The sequence below is a fragment of the Mycteria americana genome, chromosome 2 (genome assembly GCF_035582795.1).
Source record: "Mycteria americana isolate JAX WOST 10 ecotype Jacksonville Zoo and Gardens chromosome 2, USCA_MyAme_1.0, whole genome shotgun sequence".
NCBI lineage: Eukaryota > Metazoa > Chordata > Aves > Ciconiiformes > Ciconiidae > Mycteria > Mycteria americana.
The window spans coordinates 126,853,415-126,879,068 of record NC_134366.1 but is presented as its reverse complement, the minus strand read 5'-3'; the positions used below and the strand labels follow the sequence as shown (position 1 = coordinate 126,879,068).

General features: G+C 42.8%; 1 protein-coding gene across 1 annotated transcript; it reads right to left on the bottom strand.

The window, feature by feature from the left end:
- On the bottom strand, positions 1–24,508 carry DSG2 (desmoglein 2). The gene is made up of 15 exons (XM_075494551.1): positions 24,321–24,508; positions 18,012–18,047; positions 16,988–17,122; positions 15,570–15,728; positions 15,150–15,294; positions 13,737–13,897; positions 12,744–12,878; positions 12,413–12,598; positions 11,183–11,442; positions 10,170–10,312; positions 9,257–9,484; positions 7,664–7,894; positions 6,522–6,650; positions 5,051–5,394; positions 1–2,952 (listed from the first exon to the last, which is right to left on the bottom strand). The coding sequence occupies exons 1-15, from the start codon at positions 24,363–24,365 to the stop codon at positions 1,942–1,944; spliced, it is 3,348 nt and encodes a 1,115-aa protein (XP_075350666.1). The 5' UTR covers positions 24,366–24,508; the 3' UTR covers positions 1–1,941.
- Between the last annotated feature and the right edge of the window lie 1,146 nt (positions 24,509–25,654).

Here is a 25,654-nt window from a genome sequence, read left to right as displayed (position 1 = left end):
AATCCCAATCCTCATTCTATCTTTAAAGTTTTATTTGCAGTAGGAAAGTCAGTGTTTTCACTGGGGTAATTGTCTTAAAACTGAATGAAGAATAAAAAAAATATACAGTAGAGTTCTTTATTTTGAGATTGCATAAAACCATAGAAATACTCCATTAAAAAGTCAGAAATAAGTTCACTCCCTCTAACTACAGGAAAAAGTGGTGACCACATAAAACTGCATGCTCGCTTCAAAGTAAATACATGTACTTTAAAAATGAAGTTTAAGAGATAAATAACCAACAGGTCCAAGCAAGCGAGTAGTTTGATTTGCTTGGAAGTACTCCTCCACTTAATGTAATGGCCCATCTGTCAAGATGCACCCTGTTGAACACAGCCATAGTTCCTACTTTTTATGTTTATGTTTTTGAATCAACTTTTACATCCTTATCAGGAAAATGAAATACACTGAAAGCATTTCTAGTCAAAGGCACAACATATCAGGGGAAAACATAACACTGCAGCTGTAGGAAAGCTCCAGGAGAGATGGAGGCAACCAGAAATCTCTGCAGGTGCACGGGCTTTGCATTACCATATGACCAGCTTTGCTGATTTTACAGATATGAAATAAACACAGTACCAATACCTAATCTAAAATACTTCGTTCTACTCTGACAAAACATACAGAGTGTATGGCTATAAAATTCACTTTAAAAATGTTTCAAACTGCATACAAATAAATATTTACATGTGCATATATACATAGTGCCAAACAGTATGCAGTACTCTCTTCCACATAAACTTCATGGAAAGAAAAGTAATTGTAAGTATTGCAGAATTATAGGAAGCTTTCTCTTGTTTTGTCAGAGCTAAGGAAAAGTGCCATTATATGGCATGACACAGGCCACTGGAGCCAGTGGAACCACACACGCAGACACACACACAGACACCCCACCCCCCCGTCCCGGCTGCACTTCTGTGCTTGTATCTGTGAGTTCACAGACAGAATTAAAATCACTTAGCTAATTGCACTTGTAAATCAGATCCTACAGGTCTCTAAGGGCCATAAACTTTGCTAGCAAAGCCACTGACTGAATCTCTGGCTTTAAAGCTAAGGTAGGTTTTGGCTGTTTCTCATGCACTATTAAAGGACCAATTAGGAGCCAGCGAAAAATCCGTATGATGCAAATGCTTACTTGTCCATGTCAGCCGAGACCCACACCAAGTAATAGAATTTTTACGTCGAGGTACCAAAAAAATTGCAGTTCTCAGCTTTTTTGCTACTTGCTCTCTTTAACCCCTGTGCTAATACGCAAGTATTGTTTGCTTAAGGTACAAACGCTCATAACCCAAAGTTGTGACACCCCTCCAGGAGATCAACAGACCACTGCCCTGAAGCCGTACTGACTTTGGTGGCCTGGGCTTCTCAGGAAGGAGAGATTTCTTAGCAGTTCACCAAGGTGCAGAGATCTGCAGCTGCAGCTCAGGGGCAGCTGTCCTGGCCCACAAAGTAACAGATGGCAAACAGCAATAGGAAACTGATGCCCCTTCGGGGGGACTTCAGCAGATACACTGAACGGCAGGTCAGAAACCTAACTTGTGCTTTGCATGCTACTACCCATCACTAGATTTTAGACTTTTTTTTCTGCTTTCCCATAACTATGCAGCTGTGTTTATGTGGTATTATTACACTAACTAAATAATAAAAAGCAATTACAAAAATAGCAAACAAGGAAAAAAAAAGTATTATTATTTCCCGTATCTTTCCACTTCAAAAGCATCGCTGCCAATGCTGCCTAATAACAACAGCTTCTTGGTCATAATCCTTACTTATACAAACTACCGCAAGTGAGTCTGTATCATCCTGAAAGCTCCAGCAAATTCGGGTCTCAAGAAAAAGCCCCTGGCAAGACGCACACTGACACAAGGGTGCTGGACACCACCACCCTCGCAAGGGGCCAGGCTACGAGCGAGTGTACTGTACCGTGCTGTATTTGGTGACCCTGGAAGACTTGCTCAGCGTGGCACTGGCAGGAGGCGGCCCCTCTAAGTTGGAGCCCGCCTGGTTAAGCAGGGAGTCTGTGATCAGCACGTGCTCTTGCCTTCCCGAGCCAGCAACCGCAGCCTGTTCGGCTCTGTTCTGCATCCCCGAGGCTGCCACCACCCTTTCGTTCACCACCACGCTGCGCCCCTCTGCCAAAGCGGGGAAGCTGAGCGAGCCCTGCTCTGCAGCAGGCACAAGCACCCTCTCCCGCTCCCTCACCACGACATACTGGGAGTCAGGGAGATCCTGAACCGTCAGGGCTCCCAGCCCAGCGCCCTCCGACTTCACCATCCTCTCCGTAACCACCACATTACTGGTGTGCGGCAAGTCGGGGATTTCCACCATACCCTGCAAGCTCGATGCAGGTGCCAGCACTCTCTCTGTCACCACTACGTTCTCCTTAAACTGGGGGTCTAGAAAGACAGCAGCTGAGCAGGCAGGAGCCCCCGCAGAGTAGGACGTTTCTGTCATGGTGAAATTGGTCTCTGCGTGGGCCGTGGGAAGGGGCCGGACATCATGCTGCCCAGAGCGGGATGCAAAGGTTGTTTCCACGAACACCTCCTTGGACACGGTGTCTTCTCCTGTGCCACCACCCACATGCACCGGTGGGGCGGGCTGGAAGCAGCTGCCTGAGGCAAAGGCTTGTTCCGAGCTGGAAGTGTTTTGCTGATCTAAGAACTGTGACTTTGCGTCATTAAGACCGAAACCTGAGCTACCGTCTCTCATGTTGATGTGTCTGCCTATGCATATTTCTGCTAGAGTCTTAAATTTGTCTCCTAAATCATCAAGAAAGTGGTCGTCAAGATCACCCTCAATAAAGCTGCAGCAGCCGATGGAGCCGTGGGGGGAGCCTGACTCTCCCTGGGAATAAACCAGGAGACAGTCATTTGCAGCTTGGGCTTCATCTTCATCCGCAAAAGAGACAGCTTTCTACAGACAGAAAACAAAAGCAAGCAAAAGTTCATTAATGTCAGCTCTAAACTTAATAAATCTGAAAATCAGGAATACTTGGTCAAAAAGGTTAAAATAAGAAAATTTAACTGAACCCACAGAAACCGTCAACCAACCAAGGGCAGTACCTAAAAGTGCTTTTTGCTTTTTTGAAGTTAGTCTGAACTTGACAGTACACTTGATGAGAAGAAAAATCTGAAATTAAATTTAAAACCTTGGGTGCTATCGCCACCTGCTGCTATTCCTACCAGGAATTGTGCCCTTTGTGGTACTGCTCCATCCTCACAAACAGATTGCTTTTATTTTGGTTCAGTGAATGAACTTCACCTGTAACTAGGTGTTTGTAGGAGAGTGCCAAAACCACACCTGAGCGTATCCTAACATTTAAACATACGTTTAATGAGTATGTGCTGACATGTCATCACCTACCATGGCCCTTTCACTAGCACAGCCTGCAGGATCACACCCAAGTAGCCCAAGAGCAAACAAATCACAAAGTTAACTGGCTTGATAAGTATGGGAACATAGTCCAGCATATACATTTTTAGGCTCTATGCAGGCCACTTCGCAAGAAGGAGGGCTCACGGGTTCTGCCTACAGTGCTTCCAGGGCCAGCTCAGTCTGAAAGCAGCCTGTGCAGTGGAGTTGCTGCCAGCGCTAGCACAAATATCCAGGTACATGCTTGCACCAGCTGCGGTTCCAGGAGTGAAGACAGCCAAATCCTCTGGGCCTGCTGAACCAGCTTTACCGAATACGGTTGCTGGCTTGTGCTCAGAACCACTTTTCTGCCACATTTTAAGTTCTGGAGTGCATATTAGCTCAGGCAGCTGTGTCATGTGGTATATATCCAGACCCAAATTGACTGTGTATGTTTATCTGCACTTGATCCTGGAAGTAGACACATTACCCAAGATGCTTCTACAAAAAACAGCACACATCTGAAACTATTTGGTTTGGTAACTTGTCTGCTTTTTTTTTTCCTTTTCTGTAATCTGAGATATTTTAGCCTCCCAGAAGTTGTAAAGGTTACTCTAGTATGACCTTTATGAAGTCCTCCTGCAGGACTTCAGCAGGCAGCTATGCTTAAACTATGTCTTAATATTAGGAAGCGCAAAGAGTGGAAGGAAAGCAGAACTGCTACTGTTGCATCTGTTCACCCAGAAGACCAGTAGCTAGAGCACTCAGGAGACATACAAGTGTCTTAAGCTCAAATCATTCCCTGGCCTGAGGTGGTGATTCAAAGCTGCACAGCTACTCCCCTGCAGAACCCCATCATCACCCAGCTGTAGGGTGTGATGTTTTGTTTGTACAGGCAATGGACAATTCATACACTCCCTGGCATACAGAAGTGAAACTTCCTCTATAAGGAGCTCACCAGCCTAATGATGTGCATTACGCAAAGAGGAATGGCTGCAAGCAGTAGGAATAGCCTATTGGTCAATGGTTAGGTCACCAAAAAAAAAAAGTCAGAAAGGGGATTGCAACATGTGCCTCACACTTCTGATGAATGGCCCTCTACCCAGGCTACTGGGCAAAGAGACAAGTCCAGCACCGCTTACTTCAGCTACTTTGAAAATGCAGACGCACCCTCTACCATTTGACATCCATGGCTTATCTTTCAAAAACCTGCTCCATTATAAAGTTTGTAGCTGTGACTCATGATGAGTCATAGGTACCTCCCTACAGGCCAATTTAATGTGCTTAAGTCCCTGAGATTTATATCACATAGTCTTTCTCATGGCTTCTTCCTGGGCAAGGGGCTCCTTGGTCATTGCTGAATATTCTGGATCTCATTCCCAAGTACCTCCCTTGAGAGAAGGGTCTCATTGTGGGAGATCTTATAAGCACCCAGTACTACAAGACCAAGCATTGTCATGCTCCAAGTCCCACGTGCAAGCCTAACCCAAAAATCTTTAATGCCCCCACTCCACGTGCATGCAACATTGGCCATTGTATCAGGACTGTTTATATAGATATCTACTCAGCTGTGTTTGCAATAACATGAACAGCATTTCACAACGCTAAGTGTAATAAGTGTAAATATCAAAATACTGTTATTTTCGGGTCACATGCTTACGTCATTGAAGTAGTCTCTTAAAAATCCTTCATTCATGGCTCCTGCTGCTCCTACTGCGACTCCTCCTCCAGCCACCACCGTCTTGCCTTCTACACCCATCATGCCTTCAGCCCCTCCAGCTGCCATGGCTCCATACTCAGCACCAGAAAGGAGATGTCTTTGCTCTTCCCATCTTTCCTTGGTAATAGTGTTGTGATGCTCTCTCACATGAGAGGCAGAGCTGCTTCCTCCTGCTGCAGTTTCCTCTCCACTCATTCCTGCTGCTGCTGCTGCCACTGCTGTTGCTGCTCCGCTGGTTGCTCCTCTCAAGCTCCCCAGTGCAGTGGGTGGGAAGAGGCTTAGCACTGGCTACATAAATAACACAAATTAGGATGTGACATGAAAGCTGCGCTGTCTAGCACATGGAACTCACCAAACCAGCAGCGGGGCTGGGTGGGACCTGGGAGGGTGCCATCTTATGACTTGTTCGAATTCACACTTATACATGTTGCTGCAAAGAGTAAAGGGCCTCCTGAAATACACTGCGTTCCCAAGGAGGATCATGGAAATGTTTCTATAGATCATTGTTTTCTTGAAACTCAAAGGGTTGGGAGTGAAAGCAGGAAAAAAAAAACACCAAAAAAAGGCTTGCAAAACTCCAGGGAGCTCAGTTGTTCCAAGACAGACTCTTCCCAGCCTTCCCCAGACACACACTGGGGGAGTGTGCACTGCCTGCTACCTCTATGGTGCTGCCTGACCCTTTCTTCTTTTCTAGCAGTTTGGCTTCCCTGTTAAGCTAATTGTCTTTTATCAAGAATTTGGTAAAAGAATTTGGTGAGCATTGGCCCTAAATCAGTGTCTTTTACCTTACTTTTGTTTCTTTGTTATTGTGCAAAAGCATGCCAGTGTCATGCCCTTTTTTTTGAAAACTGGGTTTTGTAGCATAACAAGAAAGGGCAAACTTCTCTTGGCATTCACTGTTCCCTCTGCAGATCTGCTCTTTCTTCTTCCCCCCACCTTTTTTTAAAGAATTTACTCTGTTTAAGAAGGCAAATACACAGGGAAGTAATTAAAAATGCACCCTGAAACTTTAAACTAGAAGCTAAGCTTTATAACCCATTCTTTTGCTCTTTACCATGCTCCCAAAGGGGCACAGAACATTCCAGGCTTGCAAATGCAAATCTTTCACTCTTTACAGCATCAATGCTTTTCCCACACTCCTATCTCCTGCTCAGATACCGTCAACATTTGCTTGATTGCTTCCCCTTTACGTTGGCATTTAAACACCATGGCTGGTGTTTCTACAGCTGCTGGTGGAATTCATCTTCCATGCACTCTTCGCTGAGTCTCACAGGGTTAATTTTAATTAATGTTCATGTGCGGTTAAAATCTGCTGTACAGCCCTGAAACATCAGCCCATAATGTGGAAGAGATGCCAAGTGCCAGACTGAACACTTGGATAGAAATCAAAGGGAAATGCTATTAGGGATACATGCCTTCTCCTCGGGAGCTGCCCCTTCGCTGTTCCACTGACGCAACATCGCTTCGCTGCAGTCTGGTATGGCAGCAAATCCCTTGGCTCTCGAGCCGCAGGGGCACAGCAGCAGTAACAGTGGAATAACTACAGGGAAATAGAAGTTTGTCATTAACTATGTGATGATTAGGGTCAAAGCATGCTAACAGCCAGTACCAAAGTTCGGTCAGCTCTCATACTGAAACATATCTTTAGCGAGCTAGTGATCAGTATGAGGGCTGATAGACTGAAGACACGTTCCCAAATATTCAAGGTATTTCCTAGAAACATATGCCAGGATGGTTTCTTAGAGACCAAACTGACAATTAACCTGCCAGGGCCTCAATCCTGCAGATGACCACGCATGTATATAGCTATACTTCTATCGAAGATCTCATATACCAAAACCAAGCCGTAAATATCACTCAGCATTTCTACCTCCTGTTCTTTTACTACTAGGTAACGACATGGCGTCATGTAAATTCCACCTCACCGCTCCTGTGACAACTCTAGAGCATTGCTTGGGGAACTCGATCCAGTTTCAGCAGTGGAGCGTAGTCACGCAGCATGAACTTTGTTTTGCCACAGCTAGATTGCTACTAGTACAAGCAATAAACTATTGCCATTTTAAATGCAGCACTGGTACGCATGGCCATACCCTGACTACAAGCATTCTTCTCTTATTTTCGAGCTTCTCTTTTGTCTTACTAAAGAACAATGTAATGTGCTGCTCAGAGCAAGGCACCAGACCTGGGTCTGCAGTGAGGGAGAAGAGAGTGGAAAGAGTGCTGTGGTTTGAGTGGGGAGAGTTAGGGTTCACATGGGGAGGTGTGGGAAACAGTGAAAGGATTCCTTACTGCTTCCCCACCTGTTATTTACAGCACCATAAACAAATATTGAAGTTGTACATATTAATTTTAAAATGCACAGCTTGAAATCCTTTGAGGGTGAAATGCTGATGTTACCAAAATTAGTTGGGGATTTGCCATGACTTCACACAGACTAGGAGTCTACACAGAATATATCAAGATGACAAAATCTGGGAGCTGGACCGTTTCTTTCCTGATGCCTTGCAGACCATATTTACAGTGCTTCTGAGATAATATGAAACAATTACTTACGCAACAAAAGTAAAAACGCCAAGATGATTAGCACAACCGCTCCTGGTCCCAGACCCACTGACTTAGCACCAATAACTTTACTTCTGCATGTGCCGTCATCCGTACACTTACAAACCGTCAGTTGCAGAGACTGTGCTTGAGCACAGCTGAGCCCTTGGAAATCCTTTATAAGGATGGGAACTTTAGTTCTGCCCAGCTTCAGGTTTTGTGATGCCAGCTGTATGCTGGTGCCTGAGGCAGAAGGGGGGGGGGGATTAAAGAAAAAGAAAAGACAAACAAAAAATCAGTGGAGAGAAAGTTGACTCCTGTAAACTAAGGGAAATAAAACCTTCACAGCCTCCCAACAAGCCCCCTCCAGTTAAGTCCAGCCAATGCAATGGAATTAAGTTTAATTAGCTGCTGCTACAGCATATGTGCTCTTATTTTTGTCAAGTAGTTCACGCTGGTATCAAAGCAGCCGTGCTCACTGCAGTCTCAGATAATTGCAAAGAATTTCACACCGGCAGAGACTTATCATGGAAGACAGCCCGACCGCCTATATAGTGTTAACTTTCACATCATCTGGATATTGGCTGAATATCACAAAAGGCTATCACAAAAGGATATCACTAAATATCACTAAAGGCTGAATTCACAAAAAACCAGCTTCAGTCTTTAGGAGATTAATCTGTTGTTGGTCACAGGCAGAGACCGGGGAGCCAACACACCACCTGCTCCTGTGGCCGTGTCATGTCAAGGACACAACTAGGCAAGAGATGCCCAGACGATGTTCCCAGCTGGGGAACGCCGCCCTATTTGGAAAAGCTGTGATCCCCACAATTACTGCTACTCTGGCTGCAAGCGGGGTGAGGAAAGCTGAGAAGATTCCTTCGTGGTCCTAAACCTGGCCATTAGGATGACTCTGCTGATTGCTTTGTAGTGTTATGCTGTAGGATTACAGAGGACAGAATAATGAGTCTGAGAAGAAAAAAGTGTTTTCTGGTGCCTTCAACCTACCTGAAGCATTTCTTTCAAGCATTTCCCAGGCTTATATGAACAGAAATGCAAGAAGAAAATGCTCATCTCATTTTGAAATACTCATTAAAATTATTTATGATTTCTGACTTATTTTTGTTCCTACCGTGCTGGACAATCTTAGACAGGTTACACTGTATTTCCCCTTTTCAAGGCCCACTGTGCAGACCGATCGATTTATTTATTTCTAAGCTAGGAGCAACTGCAGTCAGTAACACAACCGTATCTCCAAGCTCAGTTTTAACAAAAAACATCCTCCACTACTGCATGTTTTTTGTGTGAAGATGGGAATGGCTTGATCCCAGCATTACCCATGAAATCCTGGTCACCATATATGGGTCATCAGGCTAGGCAAAGACGGTCCAACTGAGGGAAGGTGACAGGCCCCAGAAGACATGACTGTGCTTTTATAGCTATTAGAGAAGGGAGCAGAATGCGAGTCATGTGTCTTCATGCCTGACTCCATATATATGGGTTTTTTCAGTCCGAATCAGCCAAACTGTCGGTTTGACTGAAATGAACAAATTACAACACTAGGACTCCTAAGAACTGAAAGTAATTAAAAATGTATTTTCTTACCATTTTTGGATGCAATTATCCATTTTTCTGCTGTCCCTTCTGGCTCATCAATGACAGTAAAGCTGAAGGGATCACTGTTTGGGTAACCATCCAAATCATGAGCTGTAACATCAACTAATTTTGCATCTGAACACACAGTCTGCACAGGGTTCACAATAACTGGGCAGTTATCATTCTCATCTTTGACTTGAATAATGACTGTGCCGGTGACCGTTTTCTTAGGAAAATCTAAGATTTTAAAACACAAAAACTTAAATTGATTTTAAAAGTGCAAAAATTTAATCTTAAAATAAAAAAAAACCCTTAGTATTTTCCAAAACACAAACATTGCTGAAACAAGTTGAAAGAGCTCTCCCTGGAGCTTATGGGAGCAGTATTTCGTTACTAATGTTAATAAACATGTTGACAAAGTTCTTCTGAAGGCAAGCTGTTTTACTATTTTAACTTAAAAACCAATAATATATTTCCTGTGTATGGTTACACAGCAACATGCAGATTATAAAAGGAGAATTCTAATTAGATACACAAGAAGTTCAGGGAGTCTTTCTTGCTTAGCATTCAAGAAAACTTAGGACTCTGAAGTCTGCCGATTAGCATTCTGAGATACTGGCAATTTCTACCTTGACAAGGGATATTCCTATCAGACTTAGTCTTTGCAAAACTTTTACAAGAAGTTCACCTCCATCTAGTCAAAGAAGAGAAATGGGCACCTTGGGAACCCATTCCAAGGTTCATCCCATTTCAGCGAGTTGCCTGTGTCCTCCTCCAAATACAGAGCCTATGGAAAACCACACTAAGTGCCTAACTTTTAGGCAGTTAAAGATAGGGAGGTTAAACCAACTATAGCTGTAGAAAGGCGAACTAAACCCTAAACAAACCAATTAGTGTGAAAACAAAAACCCTCTCAACTTACCAGCAGTTACACCCAACATGGTGATAGTGTAGGTACCATTTACTACATGAGATGATTCGTAATCAAGTTTTTCGGCAAGGAGGATTTCACCTGTGACTGAGTCTATTGTGATCCAGTTTGCTGTATCTCTTCCTTTCAAGTATCTGATTAAAATTGCATAGAAAAATGTACACATTTATAATGAGGAAAACAACCATCAGCAGAAAAAGCAGCTTCACAGTATGTTTACTCTTCATTTAAAGCAGAGACCAAATCCCTAGGTCTGAGATCTGACGCTCCTGCCACTGGAATTGGTTTCAACTATAAACCTAAGATTATAAACCTACCCTGAATGTTGAAACCTGCTTTTCCCCCTGGAGCCAGGATTTAGGTGTGGAGGCATTATAAAAAGTAGACTCAAGGAGCGAGACCAGAGCAGGAGAGGGAGCTGTGCTGCTGGTCATCGTCTTCTTCCCCTCCGTCCCTGCTCCCAGCAAAAGCTGAGCAGCAGCCCCGTGGGAGAGACTGTATTACAGGCGGGGAGAGGGGTCCACTGTTGGGTATGCACCTCTGCTGGTCTGCACCATTTGTAAATGCCACAGTGGCGGATCAACAACATTCTAGCTGAAGAGCTATGATTCAAGAGCTAAACACACACACACACTTATCTGCTTTGCACCCTTTCTGTCCAATTGCTAGATGTTTCTGTATATTTCTTCCTAATGTTTCTGCAGACGGATGAAGTCAGACCAGTAAATCCACTCTCAAAAGTAGACAGGCATGACAAGGAGTGTGCAAGCACGGACAATTTCAGCACACTCACGTCTCACCATGTATGACCAAAGAAGAAGGATTTTCAAGTCAGCTATTTTCTGCATAAGAGGATACTGAAGATGATGATGTTGTTTTAGGTGTGAATTATGCATAGTAGAAAACGATTGCCTCTGAAATTATTTCAGTTCAATATACACATTTTTACAGTAAGATGTGATTTCTGACATACTCAGTTACGATGGTTATAAAAAGATTCTTACGTAATGCGCTCTGCTATTTTTCCAGTGTCTTCATCATAGGCTTGATACTGTCCAATAACCTGTCTTATCTCCAGTTTCTCACTTGCTTGAATAATTTTTGTGCCACCAGGGAATATAGGGCCTTCCCGCACATCAATCACATTAATTTTGATTGGAATTGTTTGTGCTTTATAACTGTGTTTAATTGACTTGTGGAACTCTGCTTTGTTTGTAACAACAATGCCCAGGTTTAGGCTTTTCATTTTTTCATAATCCAGTTCCTAGAGCAATTAAAAAAAAATACCACTCAGAATTTGACAGAATCTGATATTTAGACAACATTAATACATTTAATATTTAAATAATACTATTTAAATAATACTGTAGGATCTTTATTTAAGTAATAAGGGTGCTACAGTGCAAAGAACTGTTGTTTAACATGTTACTCTCAATATATAATGCTTCAACTCTTTAAAAGCACGTAAGGAAGATTACTCTTCTTATTTTTAATGGATGGCACCATAGGTATGTCTTTATATTATTGAATTTAAACTAACGTAAGGTAGGTGCAATGAGTCCTACCCATATATTCTGTCTTTATTTTCAGTGAATCTGTGCTCAATATTACTTGGCTCTTCCAATTTTTTTTTTTTTTTAAAAAACCCAATTCATTTGTGCTTATCAATAGTGCTTATCAATTTTTTACAATTATCAGTTTTCAGATAAGGAAACCAGAGCAGAAAAAAAAAAGAAAAAAGGTACTTAGGGCACTATGCACCTTCAGTTCTTGTGGACTAAAGAGGAGTGAAATTCATAAAATAGAAATTTCAAGTTATGGAAATTCATAAAATAGTCTGTAGCCCATGGCTCATGGAGTAGGTGTTGCCTGCAACGTTATCTGTGGCCATGGGAAATAAAGAAATTTAGACTGAGACCAGCAAGGAGAGCAAAAATATGGGAAAGGTTACAGCATATGTGTTAGCACTGTTGCCCAATGACAAGGAAAGCTTGGGCACTTCTGCCTCACCAGATATATTTGAGATCACACAGCATGTAAATGGTAAACCTGGACAAAATTGTTATTTTACACGGAATTATTGAATACACCAACAAAGAATATACCAAAGGAGGAGTGTCCACCATGTAAATTTACGGTTTACATACTGACTGAATATAAATAATTTGTATATCAACTTAAAGGGAATAAATTATTCTAATATTTAAAGAAGACTTTCTAAAGAATATACTAACCTTCACAAGCATCAAAATTCCTTCATTTGTTTGGGTATCTGTTACTATACGAAAAAAGCCGCCTTCATTACCAGAAACAAATGAAAAGTTCGCCAGCCAGTTATCAGAAAACTCTTCATCTTTGTCAAATACTTTTATTCGCAGAATTTCCACATTTGCTCTGTTTTCTTCAATGCTTCCTTCAAACTGCAATCGAAAAACACCCTTCTTTAAAAAGATGTCATGATTTACCTCATTTCACCAGTGCAAGAAAGTCTGCACAACCTCATATTAAGCAATGGGATACTGGCAGGTGTAGGAACACGCCAAATATTGTGATAAATGTACTTACTGCATGACGTTCAACTACAGGCAGATTGTCATTGACATCCAAAATCTTGATTTCTAAAGAACATGTTGCAGCATTCCCACCTAATTCACCACCACGGTCTTTTGCTTCCACCACCAAAGAATACCTACTTTGTGTCTGCCATGATAAGAAAAAAGCGTTTAAACCAAGCTAAAAATTTTTCCTTCACTGTATTATCTCTATTACATTTTGGTAATCCCTCTTGTGGCCCAATTATAACTCCTCTTTTCTCTAGCTAGTAGTAAATCTCACACACAACTACCTTGACAGGCTCTGCTGGAGTAGAACTGAGGCTTTGAAAAGGATTTGGGACTTTTGCATCTCCCCCATGAAGAGTTAAGACTGTACTTACATAGCAAATGAAAAAATCTGAATGGCCATAAACAGCGACAAGACCAGCGATACCTGCATGTCAGGATAGGGCTAGAGGCAGAGATGTTGCCCTCAGCTGCAGAGCTAACATCCAGATCACCATCTGCTGGCCAGTGAAAATTCATGCAAGCACAGGTAAAGTTGCTGGTAATATGTGGCTTTCAATGCTGTCTCACAGCAGCACCCATCCTGACTCTCTGCACCGTGATTTGCATAGCAGGCTACAAAAAAATCTAGATGCAGTCAGCAGCTTTGCAGACGGTGATCTGGGTTGTCTTTGCCATATGCTCTCCAGCACAGAGAAATGACCCCTTGCTTCATGTAACTGCTGCCCTGGCTGAACGGGAGGGACAGAAAGCAACAGCCATGGGGCTGGTGCTGTGCTAGAGAGGTGCCAGGGGGAATACAACCTCGCTCCTGTCACCACCAGCCCCCCCGCCCAATCCCTGAAAAAACATGCATCAGCCAGACCAGGCTTTAATCCTAAGGGAGGTGAAGGAAGGTAAGAGGGCCAGGTCTCCAACCCAGCAGGCGGAGCTGAAGGTGACACAACAAGCATCAGAAGACCGCTGTTAACAGATTAAAAATAGGAGGGTTTTTTACCTCTCTGTCAAGGTTTATTTTTGCTACTCGAACCTCGCCAGTATCCTTATCCATGCTGAATGCAGCGCTAGGGCTTTGGGAAACAATCCTGAAAGCAATTTTGGAATTTAGGTTATTTGGTTCATCTGCATCTGTTGCATTTATCCTCATTACAATTGTACCTGGAAAAAAGCAAACAAAATATAGTATGTTTACACTGCCATGCGCTGCCACGTATTTTTACTGTAATGTCACAGATTAAGAGACTGTTATCAGATGCGCTGCATAATTTTCTGATGCTCTTGCCTTTATTCATTTAACGAATAGAGCTGAAGAAGCGTTCCTATAATACATGTTAACAGTGTATCCTCTAGCAAACAAAAGGATTGTATCCACAAATCTGTAACTCATAGAATTCAATGCACCAGAATCACAGAACAGGTTGAATTCTCTCAAAAATTCTGACAGAAAACTGTAGATATCACATAGAGAAGAAAGAAAAAGTTTTTGAACAACAAGCTGCATTTCCCTCACACATTATTCTAAAGGGAGCACTACTAACTCCTCTACATAAACATTATTAAAACAATTGCTCTATACTGATGTCCTCCAACAGCTTCACGCAAAATACATGGTGGTCCCCATGGTGCCATCCCCTTATAACTCATGGCACAGGATTTTGTCCCCTGGGAAAGGGTGTACCTCAGAGTCCAGTGCCTGAGTTTGAAAATTAACTGGATTTCAGGCAAAGAAGCAATTACCATATGGCTGCTACTGACCTGAAAGAGAGATAAGGGAACTCAATACCTCACCCAAGCGGATGGTCAATAATTTGTTTCTTCAGATTACCGTGATATTGAAAGGGACACAATGTCAGGTATATATTAGGTTGTTTTACTCCAGCTTTTCTTATTTTCTGGGAAATAATCTGTTGCTCTTATGTTTACTGACATCAATAGGAAAACTGCCACTAACTCGTTCTTTGAGGGTTAGGTCACAGCCATATGTGCTTAACAGTGAAGTACCTCTCCAGCCCATAGATAAAGTAGGGGTTTTCATGAGCATGGCAGAGTGGAGTCCCTCCCAAATAGGCTGGGATTGCTAGGCCAGAAGGTAGACTGCATTTCCCCTGCAATTCCTGCTAAAGGACTCTGGTCCCTGGATTTGTGGTAGCTTTGACACCAAACCAAAGACGCCATAAGAGGAAGTGTTGTCCTCTGTTGCCTTTATGTGGACACTTTCCTGTCATCACACTACACAGCTTAGTGCTGAATAAAAACTTGCATTCACACATGGATAACCTGGCCTACACAAGCAAGAGAATGCATCTTTGTTATTGCAGACATGCTGCTGCAAAGAGTATATTCACTTGTGCCCTTGCATGTGTTGGGAAAAGCTAAATGAAAAAGACCCCAATTTTTAAAATAATGTTACCTGTTTCACTTAATTCTTCAACTGAACCAACAAAAACTTCATGTGAAAACACTGGAAAATTGTCATTTATATCGATGATTTTAATTGGGAGGTCTATTGGCTCTTCCAGTTTTGCTCCAGTCTTATCTAGCGCATGACCCCTGAGCTGAAATAATACAGACAGAAACAATAAGCAAATACAATGAGTGACTGTAATATAAATACATACGCAAAACAGAAATATATAAAATATATATAACATATATAACAAAATGTAAGCATTATGTAAGCATATATAATATGCTTGTAAGTATAAGCATACCTATACACACAAATATCCAGAACCTGGATTAAAACTAATTGAAGCAAACACATTTGAACAAAATAAATAAAAAATGGATAGAAGGGCACCTCTAAGGAGAAAGTTACTATTCAACTTACAAACAGCATTGGAGTCTTTTCTCTGTCAACCCTTCCTGTTACGTTCAGGTCTCCAGTCTTTCCATTGATAACAAATAATCCATAAGGGGGTTCTGTTACTCCTTGACCAGATATAGTATAAGTCACCACTACCCCTGTATCTTCAAGATCAGAATGTATCTAGCAGGAATACAACAGATTAAATAGTGTTCGGTAAATAAAACCACATTTAAAAAAGCAAATAAAATATTTTTGCTATTTTTGTAATGAACAAAAAACCAAAAATATTAAAAACATATTTTCCTGAACTCCTTTGAGTGTGAAGATGTTGAGATGAATGCAGGAAGAGTTACATGTTCTGTCTGAGGATCTCGTGCAGGGAGATGAGGAACATGATGGGCAGCGCAACAGTTGGGAACTGCAGAGTGGAGAGGTCTGTGGAAGAAGAAAATTGGGACTGCTTGGACAAAGAGAGTGGGATAGGATACAAGTGCAAGGAAAGGCTGGAAAACCACCGTGATAAGGTGAAAAGCTGGAGTGAGGGAATAAGGAAACTGGCTGATTAAACAGATGGGGGCAAATAAAATGTGGAGAAAGACCAAGGAAAAAAAGAAAAAGAGAGTCTGGAACAATGAGTTGAGCAGGGGAGATTGAAATTACTTGAGCAAAACCTGGAAATAAAATATGACAACTTTTTAAGGGAGATTGGACCTAAGCTAGCAAGTGTGACTGGCACTGAGGAAGTGATAGGGTGGAGGAAGAAAGGTCAGACCTGCAGAGGAACAGGTAGAAGAGGCTGCATAGACCAGAGATTATACCCTTCCTCTGCCATCAGCAAGTATCTGAAACATCTGGAAAAGCACGTGTGCATTGTGCCAGCATCACCATCAAGGGGCAGCTCAAGCAGAGGCTAACAGCCTGCTACCATCTGCAGTTACTTTGTATGCAGAAGTGACAGGTACGGTGAATTCAGGTTTCAAAAGTGATGCTGAACCAAATGCATATCATTCTTGCACAAAGGATAACATCTTGTTTATTTTTAGCTTTCTTTCCTAAAAAATTAGGCATACATAATCATGCTCCATGTACACCCTTCTGCCCAATCACCACCAGCGGTTTTGGGACCCACTCGCCAAGTTCAACAACAGCTGAATAGGGGTGGTGGAGTGAAAAAACTCAAAGATATTGCATTCTCAAAAGTTTTATGAAAACTGGTGGCTGGGAAAAGATGAGAGGCTGAGCCAAATCAGGCTGCAAGAGAAACTCATCTGCTGAAGGAAGGAAACAGAAGGGAATGTGCCAATCTTCAACTGAAATTCAATAGTCCTTTAAAATTCAAGAAATATTTGTGCATGTGTTTAGGGCAGCCACACCCTTATTTTACATTTTCATCTCTATTTTTATGTGTATTCTGCATTTATCTCTTTTTCTGGGCTTACTCTAGCAATTGGATTCTTATAGGAATTGTCCTCCTCTTCCCGTATGAAAGCCGGAGGGACTGTCCATTCTCGCTTCTGCCTGACTAGGCTGTTGGGATGAGACAACACACCACTCTGGCCATTTCGATTATAAACCTGTGAAAAAACAAGGTTGAATGCCAGCATTACATTTAGCCACTTCAGATGAATGCTTTACTGCTGCTGTAACCCAGACTTCTGAATAGCTTTTGCTCTTTCAATAGCTAGTAACTTCGAAATCACGGAGCAGCATTAGCCTTCCGAGCCACAATCTAAGACCTATATATTACTCAAGTTGTTTGAAGAGGAAAACTACACTAGTCTTTTCATCAATACAGAATTAGGTAAGACAGGCTTTAAATACATGAGCAAGTTCCCATGACCAGGGGTCAGTGAAAATACACCCATTTTGGAAAATTTAAGTGCTTGTCATCAGATGTGGGAAGAATTTTGGCACTAAGGCTGTTTTAAACCACCATTTCTGCCTTATTACCGTGTTTACTGTCCCACCAACACTGGCTCGTATTCAGCCTTCTCTCTGATACAGAATACATGAAAGAGGAGGCCTCTATTCAACCCATTCACTGCCTCTGCTATCCTTGCTCAACTACCCCTCATTCTCACTCTGCATTACACCCTTCATCCTTCTGTGCAGCTTAGTCCCTACTGTGTCTCTTGGCTTCCAGATTAACATCTGGAAATGTTTCCACAATTAACATCTTCCATAAAATGATTTAATTTACAGAGAGTTAAAAAAAGACAACTACAACTTAACATTTTAGGGAAAGTTTCTCAAAGTTGAACGCCACTCAGTTTGATGGATGTAGGAATCTATTCACTTACATTTTGGCTTTCATTTCATCATTCATTACACAGCTTTCGCATTTCAGAAAATGGTAAAAATTAAGATAATTATCAGCTGAAGTAAGGCACGCCTTTGACACTTTGCTCAGAGAACCCTTCTTCAGGTACTGATAAAGAAAAGCAGTTTTCCATTATTTCCTACCTTCACATGGAGTCCATTTCCATAATTCAAACAGATCTGCAATGGAAGTTATGATAATCACTACTCATTCAATGTCACTTTAGCAGTACTAAAACCTAACTGACATTACTTCCCTCATAAGAACAGCAAAGCCTGTTCTTATGCATCTGACCTCTATCAATTAATATTTACTCTTTACCCTTAATAGCTTCTGAAAAATTTACCCATAACCATTCACATTTAAAACATACACTATAATTATATAATTATTAACTTTTTCACTTTTCTCCCAGCAGATAATAAGCAATTAATATATTTTTTTTAAATAAATGAAGACTTTATAGTCTTTTTAAACAACCATTTTTTAGTGCTCAATAATGCTTCAGTATTCCAAAACGATGGGAATTTGCCATTGATTGAAGTAAGTGTTGGTTGCCAGCAGCACCCTGGAGATGCCTTCTCTTCTGGGCAAATCATGGATTATACAGGCTGTGGTGGGTTACCAACCACATCAGAGAACAAAACCGGTTAAATAACGTTTAAAAGCAAGGACTAATCAAAACATCTGTTGAAGTGTAACTGACAGAAGCAGCTCTCTACTTAGCACCTTGCTGGGAGGATAAATGGCATGCATGCATACATTCCCTATTTAAACAAGGCTGAGACACGTGTGTGCTAGCAAGAAAATCATGCTTACTCTGACAAAACTGTACATGCCAACATCCAGTATTGGGACTGCCCATCTCTTCATGCACCAGGATAGCTACGCACGCCCTTAAACACCTCGGTTGGGTGCCTCATCCTAGCTGGAAGGAACTGGAGCCTCAACCAAATTACCAGAGACCCTGCGTTTACTCCTCTCTGCACGCACCAAAGACTCCGCAAGTAACAAAACCCCTCAAACAGTGCAAAAATGTAGGCATTGGGAAACAACAACAACAGAAAGTAGATTATTACAACATGTGAAACCAACAAATAGAGCTTTTGAGCTTTGCATAGGTAGAGAGGAGAATATTGTTCTCAGCACTATTACTTCTACCTACATTTTGCATCTTAGGTGATTTTTTTTTTTTTTAATACTAATGCCTAAGGCAAAGCAGGCTCAGAAAAGGTGATTTCCTACTGAAATAAAGTCACGGAGTATTTCTTTATATTCTCTTTGACTGGTTTCTAGACTATTGACTGGGCTCTACCTATTCATCCCTCTGACTCAGCCTTGATTGCTGCATTGATAACAGCTTCTTTTTTTTTTTTTTTTTTTTAAAGATGTTATCTCTTTCCCACACAATGCAGCAATGCAGTGGCCGGTGTTGAGCAATGTAGCGGGCTGCTGTTTCGACTTGCACAACAAAACTCTTTTTCAAATGGCGATTTTCCCAACGTATATATTCTCAAGACAAAAATCAGCAAGCACTAAGTTCCCTGAGGGCTACAGGATCTTACACCTTAGACCAAGTTGTTTTCATGAATATTCTTAATCTTATTTGGTTTTATTAGTTATATGGATTTTTAAAATTTATTTTTATGATTAATGAGATTGTACCAGCAAGAGCGATAGGAGGATTTTGGTTTATAGTCAAAGTTTTCCAACAAAAGCTGCAACTCTTTTAGAAGGTGAATAGTTATCAAGATGTCATCGTGAACATCCCTGTCTGCTCTTACTGGTAAACTGAAGGGAAAAGTGTTTCTGTCTCAATACTGAATGGAGACAAGAGGCACAAGGTGAGAAGCCTCCTTGTATTGGAAACCTGAGAACCACAGTATAAACAAAGGCGTCTGAAGTTCAAGAACAAGCAGCTCTTCCACTGAGATGCATATCAAGAAAGCAGAGAAAATCCCATTAGTCATTATAAACAGAAAGTCTTTCATTAAGATAACTAAAAGTAAAAATCAATTTCTTTGCAAATGCTGCAAAGCAGCCTCAAAACATTGTTTTATTGCTAAGACAGTAAAAAATACCTTTTTGTACTTTTCAATCTGTAGTCCATGGGCAATCCCGTAAGAGACTTTAAGACATCAATAAAAGGTGTTTAAGAAAGGCAATTTTATTTACGAGATGCATAAATACATTTGGAACAAATATATAAGGGGATCCTGCATTTTTATTGAATCAAAAATTTTAAAAAGAGGAAAAGCACTTTTCAATGACATTTTCTTCAAGAAAAAGTGAAAAGTCACATATCCAACAGGTGTTGAATTCTGAATTTCCCCCTTTTTTAATATCCTAGAACTGCCTTCTATTAAATGGCTTAGTAAGAGTAGGAAAGCCATGTCTGTCATTTGATGTGTATGATAGCCTTGGCACAAAACCCAGATATCTACTGATGACATGTATTGATGACACAGAGCTGAGAAGGCGTTGTCAGAAGAAAACTGGGTGGTTACAGAAAACAAAGTGGAAAACCTGAGGCCTGAAGTAATAGAAATGGAATGAAATACTACAGGAAAGCAGCAGGAATAGGCCAGAGGGCAGGGGAAAGAAGGGAGTGACTGCCATGTACAGGGAGTGCAAGGCTGCTCTTGTCCAAATCCATGTTCATGTATAGTCACGAAGTGACTAAAGGACAGATTTTGAACACACAATTTTATAATGTAAAGATGCAGACTGAGCAAGCAAAAAGGTATGCGTCCGTATTTGCTACAGTATGAAACAGTAAGTCCTAGAAAGTCCTAGTAAATCCTGGTCTTTTGTGTATGCTGTGTGTCCGGAGATTTGGATCTCGCACCTCCTGTGAGTCAGTGTGGCGTTGAAGATGTGGGCAAGTGGAGATCTTCCACGCTTAGAGAAGCACGCTGAAGGTTATCTGCTACTTCATCTCCTGGCCCTGGGGCAAGAACAACTACACTAAGTGCTTCCTGACAACTGTTTAACCCGTTCTTAAAATGAGTGATGGAGGTCCCACAGCCTCAGTAGCTAACCTAAGGCGGTGCCTAGCTAACCTTACAGATGGAAAAGTCTTTGTTAATTTTTATCCTAATTTTTAGCTCTTTGCAAGTTGATCATATTGCTGTTCGGATGAGATTCAGTTTCAGATTAAAGCACACAAATCTACATGTCTAAATGAATGCTAAGTGCCTAAACTTCTGCTATACTCAACAGAAATATAGCCAACACAGACAAGGACATAAGAGTGCCGTTCAATTTGCCCCAAAGTCGGCCCACATCTATTTCCCTCTGAACTCCACTGACTGTAGCTATGTCTACTTTGTAAGCCCAATACAAGAGGATTTGTAGAGCAAAATAGTTGCTGCTGAGAACACAACACTACATAATTCATGTTTTGTGGTTCTTACTTCAGACTAGAATTAGCCTGGTCCCACAGACCAAACACCCACGAGTGGATGGATGCATCTCCCAACGCAGTTTCACCCAGGAGGGATCAGATTCACACACTCCGGAGATTTGCTTCAAAAGCACAGTTTGATCCAACCAAATAGGTGCGCTCTGCACCCACTGCATCTCCATTTACTGTAACAGAAACTCAAACACCTATACTGAGATGTCTTAATCTCAAACCGAATCTCCCTCTTTGCCATGTTGATAATGCTCTCATCGAACAGTGTAATTCCCTTCTCTTCACAATTACCCTTCATATATCTGAAAACTTATCATGCATCTCATCCACTTTCTTTTCTCAGTTCCCAGTTCTTTAATCTCACTTCAAGAATCATAAAACAGGATCTCCGGAATTTACATTGCATTTTTTGCTTTCCTCTGGTCTCTTGTGGGCAGATTCACTTTATTCTGAAGTCTGGTGTCCAAAATAATAAACCATTTTAGTTCAATAGGATGGATAAAATACTACATCTTATGTATTTGTCACCTGCTTTGACATCTCACCATAGCTCTGGTTTTTCCCCCCTTTTTGGAACAATATTGAGTTGTTGAATCAATGCACAGATGCTTGTAAATATTTTTACCACGTTTCAACATGTTACTTGCAATAGAAGCTAGGCTGCTTTGAATTATCTCACCTTTGCTCCTTCTAAAACTAAGCATCATGTTGGTTTTTTTTGTTGTTGTTGGGTTTTTTTTTTAAATTTAACTTGTTTCTATCAATTTTGAAAAGTAATTGCTACTGGCTCTGACATTACAATAGTGATTTAATGTACTCTGGACTGAATTTCATCATACCCAGCCTACGTCTAACATCCCAGACATCAAGGAAGTACAATCTGAGAAGACGTTCAGAGAAAAAGTAAGTTTCGCTACTCATGTAGTAAGATTCATACATCTGTCAACTCTTCTTTCACTCAAATGTAGGAAGTGTTCTAAGATAGCCTCTCTTGAAGATGTGATGTCCACCCCCTTCAGAAATGACCGAGAAACCTCCTAATCTAATAATCCTCGACAGCCACGCCTGCCCGGCAGGCCCACGGCTCTGGGTGTGTGCCCTGGACACATGCCAAGTCAAGCCCAACCCTACGGGTGCACTACCGTCCAGCATGCCGCACACCCCTGGAAAAGGGTCGGAGGCAGGGACATGGGGAAAGCTGCCGTGACCTCTGTGAGGTACCCAGGGACGAAGATACAGGGATGCAGCCCACAGGCAGGGAGGGAGCGCAGATGAACAAGAGATACTTCGAGGAAAAACAGGGAGCCGAAGAACTTACAGTTCTCGATGCTTCTAAGGTAGAAGACGCTTTGGGAAGACACTACTTTGAGACTGGTTTTGTTTTTCAGTAGTTTCTTAAGGTTTTGAAGTTATCAGTGCCATCTTTGCATGTCATAAGATATAAATGACCCTAATCTGATGCTTGCAAGCAAGCAACTAGACTTTCTGCCACAGGAATGGCTTTGGCCAGATTAGGGAAAAAAAACCAACCCAAAAAAACAACCAAACATAAAAGGCAAAACCCAGCAGTTCCTCTCTCTCTCTCCTGACATCAGCCAACTAAGGCAGCTTTATTTTCTCTAATATTCTATGCAACAATGAGGCATTTAGGCACCAAACTGAGTTCACTCTTAGTATACCGTACCCTGCCCCAGCTTGAGCTGAGACTGAGGATGATGAGGATTGAGAAAAATAATTTTCCTCTTCAGGCAAAACCAACAGCATCCTGAGCCAGTGCAAGCCCACCAAAATGGATGACGGTGTGGCTTCAGGTATTACAGAAAGAATTGGTGAAAACTTTTGCACAAGTAGCACTCCACAAGTTTCCCATTGCTCTTTTGGGCAAAAGGAGGATAAAACATTTTCCAACCAAACCATAACTCCCAGCTTGCTGCAAAGAACTGTTGCTGGCTGACTTGTGGCCAACCACAGTCTTAGTTAGATTAAAGTTATCTAGCAACAGGTCTCCAGTTAACATATCTGATTTTGCAGGATCTCAACCTCAGGGAGCAAGGACCCGATCTGCAGCACCTGCCAGACTGATCAAGCAACAAGCCATTCCTGAACCCTGCCCAGCTCCTTGGCAGCTCCCCAGCGCAGCCCATGGCCTGGCCTCTATCCTCACCTTTGTCTGAGCGGCGGCTGCCTGGCTTCTGCAGGCATTTTGCCAGCCTGGAAAGGCGAAGAGCTAAAGAAGAATGCCGCAGATATGAAGGAGAGCTTCCTATAAAACATCTAGGAACAGCTAGAAAGCACCAGTCCAAATCAAACAAACTAGGCGTTTTCGTCTGTTTGTTATGAAATAGTCCTTGTTTTTAGCCTGAAAAGGTATTCGATAGGACGGAAGGTCAAAGGCTGATGGCCAAAAAAGAGTGAGGGCAGGGAAGGAGAAAGCCTGAAGCGTCTTGCATTGTTAAGAATTTGGTATCATTTCTCTAAGGCAAAAAAGACTTCCATTAAATCGTACTTTACGATCCATTTTCCCTCCTGGCACTATTCATTCAAAAAGGTAATGCCATTTAGTAACAAAGGTAACATGTTGAACATGAAGACAGCAACCATATGAACTCTTCACTGCATTCCTGTTCCTCCTGGAGTCTCAAAAACCGCACCCATTCCAGATACCGCTCTTATCGGCTTTTTCTACCTTCAGTCGCTTTCGGACGGCGATGGCTTTCATCGACTCTTCAAAGAAAGGGAGAAAACCCGCTCCCAGCCACAGGCACCCGGCGGAGGGCTGCCAGGCCCCGAGGGGAAGGGCTCTCCCCGCCGCCGCACACGAGCCCCCCGCGGCGCCGGGGCCGGGCGGAGCCGCCGCCGCCGCCGCCGCTCCCCGCGCAGCGCCCGCGGGGCGCACCCGCGCTTCCCTCCCGCGCAGCTCCGCGCAACGCCGCGGAACACGCCCCGCCTGCCCGCGGCAAAGCAGCGCCTTCCCCCCGCCCCGGCACCGGGGGACCCCCGCGGCCAGGTGCGCTCCGTCGGGTCCCGCACTCACCAGCAGCGCCAGCAGCCGCACCGCTCCGGCGGGGCCCCGCGACATGGCCGCCGTCTCCTCCGCGCTCTGCCCGGGACGGGGTCACCTCCTCCGGCCGCCCGCGAGGAGAAATGGAGGCGGCCCGTGGAGGGCCGCACAAGTAGCCGCGGGTGGGTGGAGTGTGCCGGGCGGGGAGCCGCGCCGCGCCGGGAGGGGGGCAGGTGGGGCCCGGCCCGGCCCGGCCTGCCGTGCCCTCGGGGCTGCCCGCCCGCCGCGGGGAGCGCAGTCCCCCGCCCCGCCGAGCTCCGCCCGCGGGAGCCGGCGGAGGCTGCTGAGGGCCGCGGCGGTGCTGCCGGCGCAGCCCGTCGGGGGGCCGGCCGCCATTTCCCTTGGGCTTTCAAAGTTTGATTTTTATCCCCCCCCGCCGCCAAGAAAAGCGAGCATGTGGGAGGCATGCAAAGCAACTGTGACAACAAAACGATAAATTAACAGTAACTGATAGGGGGGAATACAGTCCCATGGGAAAATAAAATTGTGAGTAGTTTTAGCATAACCTTCCCTGTAATCTTCTTTTTAATACGCTCCGAGCCACAACCTTCCTGCTCTTACCTGGCAGAGATCTTTCCGGGATACACCTGATTAATTGATGCTTACGAAGGCATAACTGTTTCTTCATGATGGCGAAACAATTACATATACTTCTCGTACATCCTCTCTTCTTTGACCCACTTGCCTAATAATCTTTCCAAGATCGCACTCAATTGTAAATAATTTCTGAAGCAGCTGGTTATGATACTGTGTGTGATACTGCTGGGGCTCGGCGAGGGAACCAGCCTTATGGGAGCCTTTCCAATTACATTATGTCCCCTTATTACCGTTGTAACAGTGAACAATAAATAATTTCACATTGCGCGTGACCTCAGTTGCAACAATTATAATTTACATGGGGATCACAAAGGAAACACTTTTACCTCACAATTTATTCTGAAGTTGTGTATATCTATTTACATTATTTGCTTAGAATATCCCAATTTACAGAGTTTGCTGATACCCTTGCATTAATAAAATTTTCTTAATTTAAAGAGAACAAAAGGCAGAAACAAAGAAACCAATCTACACGAAATGCACAGTATTAAGGGTTTCCATGTTCTTTCTTGGTTCTGTCACTGAGCCACTGCGCTGGGCTGATCACTTTGTAACCAAACAGAAACGTGTATGTTCGCACAAGAATACACCCTGAGATCCTCTGAGGATCTTCTGCAGGGTCTCAAGGGCAGGGGTGTTGTTTGGCACAGGTTTAACGGCCAATGTAGCTAGTGCGGCTAATGTTAGTAAAAGTCATGTGAAATTCTCTT